This window comes from Lupinus angustifolius, chromosome LG09, assembly GCF_001865875.1.
Source record: "Lupinus angustifolius cultivar Tanjil chromosome LG09, LupAngTanjil_v1.0, whole genome shotgun sequence".
Taxonomy (NCBI): domain Eukaryota; kingdom Viridiplantae; phylum Streptophyta; class Magnoliopsida; order Fabales; family Fabaceae; genus Lupinus; species Lupinus angustifolius.
Genome location: NC_032017.1, coordinates 11,549,587 through 11,561,215, shown reverse-complemented (window position 1 = coordinate 11,561,215; position 11,629 = coordinate 11,549,587). Strand labels below are relative to the sequence as shown.

The 11,629-nt window shown below is 32.2% G+C and overlaps 1 protein-coding gene across 1 annotated transcript; it reads right to left on the bottom strand.

The window, feature by feature from the left end:
- On the bottom strand, positions 5,338-10,002 carry LOC109355963. Its single transcript, XM_019599268.1, has 9 exons — positions 9,744-10,002; positions 9,369-9,633; positions 8,061-8,162; positions 7,889-7,971; positions 7,668-7,784; positions 7,324-7,426; positions 6,607-7,231; positions 6,081-6,274; positions 5,338-5,648 (listed from the first exon to the last, which is right to left on the bottom strand). Exons 1-9 carry the CDS (start codon positions 9,863-9,865, stop codon positions 5,532-5,534), a joined length of 1,728 nt encoding a protein of 575 aa, XP_019454813.1. The 5' UTR covers positions 9,866-10,002; the 3' UTR covers positions 5,338-5,531.

Genomic DNA, 11,629 nt, shown 5'->3' with positions numbered 1-11,629 from the left:
CCATATTTATAATCTATTCAAAATTCACATAAATAAACAACTTTAAGTCTTTAACAAATTCAAAGTCTAAATTAAAAAACATATATCAATCCAAAAGTATCACTTAACAACCGCAAAATATAAATAAATGACATAAGTTCACAACTCACTCTACAAAACAAATAAATTTGGAGTTTTAACATTTAACACCAATGAGTCAAAGTTGTCTCATATGAATATTATATTTTTATACCAAATCCTATCTTCAGACAGTACTCTAAGATTATACAAATGTATGTTAGGAACCAAAAGGTGTAATCTAAGTATGTTTTGGAAGTATGTGCCTTGAAGGGTTGAAGAATGGTTGGAAATGTGGGTCACCTTGTAAGGGATTTTTAAGTTTTTAAGTTTTTTTTTCAAAAAATAAATATGTGTATAAACCGGCCGGTTTAGTAAAATACCGGCCGGTTCACCGGTTTTGACCAGTTTTTGACCGGTTTAATACTTGGCCGGTTCAACACCTGTACCGTACCGGTTAGGGGTCCGATTCACCGGTTTTCCGGTTGAACCGGCCGGTATGGAACGGTTTTTATAACTATGGTTCCTAGTGTCAAGGTAGATTGACCTTTTAAGGTGCATATATAACAGTAACACTAATGTATAATTTTTTCAAAACAAAAATGGAGTAGAATCTAAGTGTATTTTATCTGAATTGTATCTAAGCTTGTGAAGATAAAATTTGTACAAATATAAAGACGAAAGAATGTGTTTTAATAATCTATAACTAGAAAATATATTTTAATAAACTATCAGTGTAGTGAGCAGGAGTATCAAGCAAACAAGGAGGCAAATACTTAATTTTATATGTATTTTTAGTGGTAAAAGTGTTATTATATTGTATATAAAAGAATAAAAATATAATTTCATGTCATTGTTTTTTGTGGTACTTATCTTTCCATCAGTGGAGAGGGATCTTACTCCAAGCAAACCATGCATGAGGTCCAATCAGAGTAAAGGATTCTCTCCATTAATGGAGAAAGAGAGACAAGTACTACAAAAACAAAGAAAACAATAATAAGATAAAACATTTTTATCATTTTATATACAATATAATAACACTTTTGTCTTTAAAAATACATTTAAAATCAAGTACTTGTTTCATTTCTTCATACAATTGGTGCACCACAATTTTCCCATGAGACAATGCCTTTCCGGTGAACATTTCCACAAATATCCATCCAATGCAAAGGCAAGGATTTTAAAATTATGAACATATTTCAACACTTTTAAGGGTCCTTTTAATGTACCAATTGATCATTAAATTTGGAATTGGACTTGAGAATGTTAATTCTGATATTTGTCTGTAAACTTAGAATTGAAATTACAATTCCATGAACTAATTTCATGAAATTAGATTACAACTATATTTATTCAAATTGAGGTTATAGTCACTTTAGAATTTAGAAAGGTATGATGTGTCTATCCTCATTGATGACTCTCTTTCCCATATATCTTTGTCTTCTCCATTTCAACGTCCAATCAACACTATGGAACAGGCACAAAAAAGAGAACGGTGGTGACACACAATGCAGTAAACTTGTTCAAACATGATGTAAAATTGTAGTTGCATCATAAATAGGCTCTCCCTTTATTTGACAAAATTAGATTGTAGCTAGTTTGTGTAGGTAACTTATTAAAATAGAATCGTTCGATAAAACTATAAAACTAGACATCATATAGGTGTTAAGTAAATTAGAATGTAGCTATGAGTTGTCAGCTTGTACTTGTGTCTTATTAAACTAGAGTAGAGTTGTTTAATAAAACTAGCTATATATATTAGCTGAAATATGAATATGACTAAAAATAAACACAATATTTGTTCGTTATTTAGTTTATTATTAATTAAATAATTAGTAATTAGAGTAATTAAATAAGTTGATAATTTTAAATCAAAATTTTCAATCCTTTATTTTAATATTTTGTTTAAAATTAGACATCCAATATTTTATTTATTTATTTTAAAAAATTTATATAAACAAATTAAGTTGCATAAGTTTATAATATTGTTCTACCTTTTATATATACATCCTTAAAAAACATAATATGGAAATAATTTAATTTAAGTACTCATCTAACAATAAAATATAAAAATAATTTATACATCACAAAAAACTAATGTGAAAATAATTTATATCACAGAATAATAGGTTTTTTAATTGTGGGTAAATTTTGGAGCGTAAAATTGGTAAGCGGATTATTGAAAGTTATTTTCTCTTTCTAAACGCTACTTCAAGTAGCTTTATGAAAAGTAGATAACAAATATTACAAGCTCTTTGTTAAACGCTACAAGTTTCCTTTAACTTTTGTTTATCGAACAACTCTAGTAGCATATTGATTAAGTCAAAAAACTACAATCTACTTGAAAAGTTACAAGCTCACTTCAAATAATGTCTTAACTTATTTTCAACTTGAGATTTCTCTAGCAACTAAGACTCTAGTAGTAGAATATATATATTTTAAATATTTTACTCAAAAATAATTTATAATCTATAGCATTAATAGTTTATTTATTCACATGTTATCATCTTCATCTAGTATTAGTTGGACCCTAATCTACAACTCTACAAGCACACAATGAGAAGCTCACTTCAAGGGGATAAATTGATCCACATGTGATCCAACAACACAACTAGTCACAACAATGCACAGAAGATAGAACAAAAGAAAAGAAATGTCACTACAAATTAGAAGTCAGAACTTTGAACAATATAATAAAGATGGAGGTTTCTGTTTCATACACAGACAAAACCTGTGAATTATGGGAGAATTCAAAAGCTATTGTTTTTCATGCAGGTTGTTTTATTTATTGTAATTTAAAGCTATATGTTTTTTATGGGGGAAAAAATTAAAGGAAAATTATAATCAAATGAACAATCATATTAAATGACATCATTTGAATCAAGTCCCCAACGACAAAGATTTGGACTAAATTTAAAAGAAACGAATTAAAATTTCATCACACCATACTAATTTCAAAGAGCACTGTCAGCTTACTCAATGTTAATATCTCTCAAAGAAAAAATTGGAAATACTTTAAGAAGATTTTTCCATTTTAATGAATTTGGAAACTAGTACAGTATAGCATAGAAAATGATGTTACATTTTTCTTGTACTATTATCTCTTTAAGCATGATTTTGAAAAGTAACTTGGTGGTGACACATTTGTGACAAAGAGATTCACACTTTGGAATAAGAAACAAAGCTCTCAGTTAATGTTAGAAGTCCTAATATTGCAAGTAAGAAATCTCAAGAATGAATCAAAATCAACAAATTAATCTTGTAATATCTAAGCAATCTAAACAAGTTCGTGGCATATATTGGAGGAGTTTAACAAAGTCCCTTCATTGTATTTGCTTTATATTGAAGCAAAAATTACGTTTTCATAGTCATGATGAATGATGAATCAATTGATCCTGCTAATCAAGGTCATTTTCTCGTACTTCTTAAGTTTCTTTATGAAGAGACTGGGGAAATAAATCACATTGTCTTGGAAAATGCTCCTCAAAATCATTAATAAATTTCTCCAACAATCCAAAAGGATATTATTAATGTCGTTGAAATGAAAACTATTAGGGCTATTACTACTAATATTGGAGAGGAGCCATTTGATATTAAGGTTGATGAAGCACGTGATGTATCCACTAAGGAACACATGGTTGTTGGTTTGGGTTATCTTAACAAAAATGTAAGTATTATTAAGCGTTTTTTAGTATTGTTCATGTTAAAAGATACTTAAACTTTATCATTGAAAATGAAAATTGATGATTTGCTTTGCAAAAACAGGTTTAGTGTATAAGAGTTTGTGGGCAAGGTAATGATGGTGACATGCAACAGGAGTTTTGTGGTCTCAAACTTTTGATTTTAAGGGAGAACTGTTGGAGATTTTCCATTTATAATCCTTAGATAGAATGTAGAAATCCTAATGATCATGACTTTGTTTCTTTACCATAATGTTTATACCCATACATAAACCCAAATAGAACAACCATGATTCAGACCGAAGAAACCCCAATTGATGTCATGGTGAAGAGGAAGAACATACATTGATTAGCCATTTGCAATCTTGAAGGTATGAGGGTGTGTTGATCTTCCAGATGTTAGAGCACTTGATGGTTTTCCTTATGCTTCTCTAGAGGGGAATGAGAATTCCAAGTTCCAGGAGTGTTGCTTGATGATGTTGTTGCCTTATGGTTCCCTTATGAAATTGTGATGGTGTGTTATTAATGAGCAATATATTACACACTATTCATCATAGTTATAAAAATCGTTTCGTATCGGCCGGTTCAACCGGAAAACCGGTGAACCGGACCCCTAACCGGTACGATACAGGTGTTGAACCGACCAAGTATCAAACCGGTCAAAAACTGGTCAAAACCGGTCAAAACCGGTCAAAAACTGGTCAAAACCGGTGAACCGGCCGATATTTTACTAAACCGGCCGGTTTATACACATATTTGTTTTTTGAAAAAAAACTTAAAAACTTAAAAATCCCTTACAAGGTGACCCACATTTCCAACCATTCTTCAACCCTTCAAGGCACATACTTCCAAAACATACTTAGATTACACCTTTTGGTTCCTAACATACATTTGTATAATCTTAGAGTACTGTCTGAAGATAGGATTTGGTATAAAAATATAATATTCATATGAGACAACTTTGACTCATTGGTGTTAAATGTTAAAACTCCAAATTTATTTGTTTTGTAGAGTGAGTTGTGAACTTATGTCATTTATTTATATTTTGCGGTTGTTAAGTGATACTTTTGGTTTGATATATGTTTTTTAATTTAGACTTTGAATTTGTTAAATGGATTGATATATGTTTTTAATTTAGACTTTGAATTTGTTAAAGACTTAAAGTTGTTTATTTATGTGAATTTTGAATAGATTATAAATATGGATTATAAGTTTGAACATCTACCTATTTGGAACTTTTTTGTTTTGTTATAGGTTTATATATATAAAAATATAAGTAGTATGTCCGGTTTAACCGGCATGCGGTTTAATTACTGAACCACTGGTTGAAGCACTATACCACTATATCAGTACCCTGACCGGTTTGATAACCGGTACGGTTTTAACAACACTGCTAGGAACTTAGAAAAATGTGAAGAACGTTTGTGTAGCTAAAGCCATGCTCATTTAAATTGGATTGTTTCACACCATGGGGGCAAAATTAAAGGAAATGACCACTTTGCTATTTGGTACAACATTTAACCACAACCCTAAGGGTATGTTTGAAAGTTGTTTTTTTAGGATGATAGGGGGAAGGGAAAGATTTAGGAACTATGAAATACATTTGTGAGATGACTATGAAATCTTTTTTTTTTTTTCCTTCCCCTTCAAAATTCAACTCGCAAACAAACACTGAAAAAATAGTATCCAAAGTTATCAAAACTATACAAGTGGATTTCTTCAACCATTTTCCTTCAATGACAATGGATCCAATCCTTTGCTCCTTGCAACAAGGAAGCAACACAGACCAATAAATTACTGAGTGACCCTGCCAAAGAAGTGTTCTATCTGCAAGCACCCCTTGGATTGCAAAGTATTTGTCTTAGATCCTAACTTTAACCTTTTTGAACATAATGAGCTTTCCTTACCATCCTGCAAGACAAATAACTTGTTAAGTCAGATTATCACTTTCAGCAATCTCAGCAAAAATAATCTGGAAAAGGTGCTTAGGCAGTTTCTATAATATTAATACTTTTTTAGCAGGGTAAGTACTAGTACAGTAGTACCCTTAAGCTTTCAAATATTTACTTCTCAACAAATATTTGGAGATCATCAAATATAGTCAACAACAAACAATTGTTCAACAATTCATCTAGATGAGTGCATAGGGAAATGACAATTTTTTTTAGCTAACAATCATTTATCAAACTTTATGTGTATAGAGTTTATAAAAAGAATTATATTCTCAAAGATAGAAAGATGATAGAGAAGAAAAGAACTATGTGGAAGGTAAATCATTAGTTTCTGCAGTAATTAAAATTAAACTATGCCAGAGAAGGATTCAAAAGAAGTACAAAGACTTACAGAGAAGGTTTGATTTGAAGACCTTAGAGCTTTAATTCTGCCACCTCTACCATCAGCCCCAACAGCTATCAAGTCCCCATTACCTGAACCATTTGCAGACGTTGATTCGCTGTTTTGTCCACGCTTGCACCATTTACCCAAGAATCGATTAGTTCCATCAGGACCAAGCAATCCACCAGAAAAGCATATGCCACCTGGAGGTTAAGAGGGAGTAAGAAGTAAATTCCAGACTTAAGTTATCTTTAGTAACAAAAGAAAGCATAAACTTTGCTGCTACATCAAGGCTCATCTCTTCTAAGTTCACTTCAATATTAAAAAAAATACAGCACCTATGTAGTACCAGCATGGTACATGAGGCTCTCACTTATTGGGTCTAGAAGGGCAGCTGTATGCAGTCTTACCCATAAGCGGAGAGACTATTTCTAGGATTTGAACCCAGGACCCCCAGGTCACAAGGCAAGCAACCTATGTAGTACTTACTACTTATTATTAAAAAGTACAGCCTAAACCTTGACTTGCAGCATACCTGAATTTGAAAGTCCCAATGGTGACTCCTTTCTAATGTTAATTGTGGGCTGAACTTGGTTAACATTAGATGGTAATGTCACATCATCCATAACAGCAGCAGATATGTTAGGAATTTCAATGTCAATATCAATTCTTGAAGATTCAGCCAAATTGCATTTTCCTTGCATTGCTCCCTCTGGCTTCACTAGAGTGGGTTTTCTAAGGGCAACATCATCCAAGTCTTGATCTTTGTTGTTGTGTTTTGGATGTTGAAGCAAAGGTTTAGTAAATTCTAAATCATCATCAATTGAGATAAATTCTCTCTCTTTAACAATAGACAAGGTAGTTTTACTTCCGCTGCCAAAGTTCAGAGCTTTATTTTCAACAGCATATGAGTTCTCTATATTCAAAGAATGTCCATATTTACTATCATTGTTCAAACTCAGATCCTTTCCAGATTGGGGTGTCGAAATTTGTTTCCATTGCTCTTTCGATGAATATTTGCTAGATGCCAATACATCATAATTAGAATTTATATTGTTTTCAAGAGTCTTTGAAAAATTTGCTTTCTTTGAAACTTTATGAAACATCAGATATTCACTCTCTTTTACTTCAGCAGTTGTTTGCAGCTCTTGCACCCTCGCCTAACAATGCGCAAAAAACTCCTAACAATTAATGGTTGAAAAAAATCTGCAACTAATAAGATTATCAAGTAGCAGACGCATTATGTGCTTACCTTGAGTTTAGTGATCTTCTCTTTAGCCTTCTCGAGCATTTTGCAATAACGAGCCTCACCTCTTCCAAGAAGATTGCACTTGGCCATCAATTCTTTGTAACTCCTATCAAATGCAATTTCAAATTAAAATTCAGGGCAAGGAAAAAAGAGTAGGTTAACCAAACATCATGTTAAGGGCTAAACACATGTTTTCCTTAGTTGCCTTCAGCATGCAGGATAGTACAACAGAATCAAAAGCTCACAAACAATTTATTATGGATTTCAAGTCCATCCAGAAATTTTACGAAGTTTCGATACTAAACAAAACTGCTTTAGTGAAACAAATAAAGATTTGGAGGACAAACTTGTTCCGCAAGACCAGAGATTTTTTTAATGTGTCGATTGTATCTTTACTGTTTGCGCCATTACCCAAAGTGGCAAGCTTCAGGATGTCCTCTTCATCAAGGTCCAGATCAGAAACTCTACATTGAAAACCATAAACCAACTTAGGAAGAAATAAAATGAATAAATAAATATTACATCATAAGAAAATAGAGATAGTCGATAAAAATGCAGTGCCACTCACAATTTTAATGCTGCAAGTTCTTTAGCCAAAGCCATATTTCTTTCTTCTAATCTAAAACGCTCAAAACTTGACTTCTCAAGTTCCTAAATCAACATGAAATCATTGCAAGTTAATTAAGGCTGCAAGTAGTTAACTTATTACAAATAAAAGAGGAGACTACAAAGTAATTCACCTCCGACTTCTTACGAAGCTGAAATTGTAAGGTTGCTTTTTCATTCAAAGCCTCCTTTTTTAATGCTATATCTATTTTCGCTTGCTTCTTGCAAGCACAAAGCTGAAAGCAGAATCATTTAAGAGCCATAAGAAATCAATAGCATTAACAAAACAACGAAAAAATAAAGTTCAAACTTCAAAGTATATGTGAAAGACAAATTTTATGTAAGGGTGACAACTTTTGTGGAGATATATGTGGTAGCAAGTAAAAGTATTTACCCTGTTAGGTTTTAAGGTTTGATGTCTATGAGCTAATAATCATGATGGTTGCAAAGGTGTATTGAAAAAATTACATGGGCCAAGGTTTGAATTTGTTCACCTTACTAATTTACTCCATATACTGTTAATTTGTTCACATGGTTTGAATTTCATCACAATATTTGTTTAGTCAAATGAAAAGCATGAATGCTGAATTTCTAATATTCTACATTTCTAATCATCAGTAACCAATCATTTGTGCAGCTATTTATTCTACTAGTAGTAAAAAAAATCATTTATGCAGTACAAATTAGAAAACAACAGCTTCATTTTTAACAAAACATCAATCTTGCAGTGGCTTACTTTTCAACTTATAAGTTGATAAATCACCAATACCCTTTCCATCCCAAATTTATCAGCAATCACACAGTCAACTAATCAATCATCAGTTCAACATTGCAGTTATTATTCTAAACCTACTACATCTCATCTAACCCACAAATATAGCAAAGCAAAACACCGAGAAAAAAGTACAAAATTCAAAACAAAAACAACCAAGCCTTTTTCCGCTAGATGAGGTCAACAAAATGGATCAATCAATGCCATAAATCCATAATGTCCTATCATAAACAAAGCTAAATCCTTTCTACATCTACCTCTAATTATAGGGCTAAACAAGGTTTTGGATTTGCGTCTTATCCGCAATTGAGGTTGCAGCATTATGGTTTTGAAAGTCTCTGAAATCACATCACAACCACAATTGTGTCCGCATCAGACGTATTTCCCCACAATAGCCTGCATGGTTAAGGTTTTAGGATCCTACGACCGCAATTTAAAACCTTTGGTTACCCTTTATTCTATCTAGTCTCTTTACTTCATTCAATCTACTACCATTAACTGTCTCCTCCATACATGCCCAAACAACCTAAAGCAAGATTCTATCATAATTTCACTTATAAAAAAAAGTGCTACTTCAACTTTCTTCATAACACATTTATTCCTAGATCCAAATTACATATTGTTATTTCAAAACCCAATTCCAAATTCTCCTAAAAAATTACAAACATACCTCATGGGTTACATCTTCTAACTCTTTTCCTTGCCTCTCCAATTGAGAACTAAGCCCTGAAACCTTAACCTCCAACAACTTCACTTCTTTGCGCAAAACCCCAGCATCTTCCTGAAAATCAATGGGTTTCTGAGAAGGAACAGCTTCATTTCCTTCACCAACCGATTGAAAATAAAGCCTGCAAGCATCGTTGGTCTTGCAACTCTGTTTACAAACGGGGCAAGTGTGCTTCTTCGCTTTCGAATACTCGAACCATTGCTGCAAACTAGAGAGCAATAGAAAAATACCCAAAACACAAATCAAGAAAAAGATTGAAACTTTAATAGCGTTTCGTTGAATCAATGGGTTGAAATTGGAATCGAAGTGTTAAGTTACCAGAGTTCATGGAAAACGTGGCCGCATATAGTGATGGATTGAAGGTCTTCGGTAATTGGTTTGAGAGCTTCGTAGCAAATTGAACAAATGGTGCCGGAAAATTCGTCGCTAACTTCCACCATGAGTATTCTATGAAGGTGAGTTTTTTTTTTGTTTCCTTCAAATTATTCTCTCGCTAATGTAATGTGACTCTTTGTTTATCACATTTTTTGAGAGGGTAGGAAAATGAATGAGGGCGGGAAAGAGAGAACCAAAAGAAAAATCGGAATTGCTAAAGCATTGGGTATGTAAATTTGAATTTCATATTTTAATTTATTACCTCCTTAAAAAAACATTTAAAAATTTAGGTTTTACGTGTTATCCATTATATTTGTTATCCTAAAATTTAAAATAATGACACATGGAATATAGAATGATACATTTTGTGGGATAATAAAAGATGTGTTATCATTTATTGGAATATTCTAATCCTTGGTATGACATGTTTTGACATATTTCTATTATTTCAAAACAATTAAAATTAATATTTGATTCATAAAAACAAGTTTGAAATAATTATTTAATTGGACATGGTATTAAGATTTGAATGAGATGAATAGGGTTAACATTTTGTAACTGACGGCAAGGCTGTCACCATAAAGATAATGGAAATATGATTTTAGTTTTATTTTCTTCTTTCCTATTTTCTCCATATAGTATGTTTGAGGTTGGTAATTGAAGGGCAATTAAGAGAAGGAAAAAGCTTCAGAGCCATAGAATATATTTATAAGATGATTCTCAAGCCTTCATTTTCTTTTTCTTCCCATCTAAAGATCAACTTGCAAACAAGTCTTTAGCATTTACTTTTTGTTGGATATGATGGTGCTTTCACACTGTTCCAAAAAATGATGTTTAAGCTTAAATATTAAATCAGAAAAATGAAAAAGCTCAAAAGTGATTTTCATTTCTTTCTTTCGTTTTATGGAAAACAGTTTCAGTTAAAACATTTTTCTATTGTTAGTTTTTCTGTTTTTAGGAAGCTTTTATCTTTGCTTTTCTTTGTTGCCTAGTTCTTGATTAAATACTTTATTTCTATTGTTTATCAATACTAATTAATGATAAAAATTTACCCAGAGAAATTATTTAAGAATCTTTCTCTCCTTCTTTGTTTCTCTCATTCATTTGTGTTTAGTTGGCCTTTGGTTGGTTGTGAGCAGAGCATATATGGCATCATCTTCTTCCTATGGTTAATATTCTTTATGAATGCCATTTATTTTAAGATAGTATCAGAGCTTTGATCCGCAAAGCTCTGCTGCATATTATAGGTTATTCTTCCAATATTTCATAATTTTGTTGCCCTAGTTTCATCCTCCTTTTATTTCGTGATTTTTGAACCATGGTCAGAAATCCACTTAGTAACCCATCAAGTCCTTTCTTTATGCACCCCAATAAAGACTCTGATGTCATCTTGGTCTCTATACCTTTAACTAGAAGGAACTATCAATGTTGGTCAAAAGTCATGGCTATGGCCTTGAAGACTAAAAATAAACTCCAATTTATTGATGGAAGTCTACCCAAGCCCTCGCCAAATCAACCCTTTTTTTATAGCATGGGACAAATACAACACTCTTGTCCTCTCCTGGATTAATCAGACTCTAGATCCTTCAATTTCTCAGTTCGTAATTTGGCTTGAAACTGCCTATGAAGTGTAGAGAGGTATTATCAAGGAGACGTTTGCAAAATATGTGAGTTACAAGAAGAACTCTATGGCATGAAACAAGGTAATCTTTCAATTGATGCTTACTACACTCAACTGAAAAGTATGTGGCAAGAACTTGACAATTTTAGACCCATACCCTTATGTCTATGTGAAGTTAAATGCCATTGCCATCTAATTCCTATTGTGA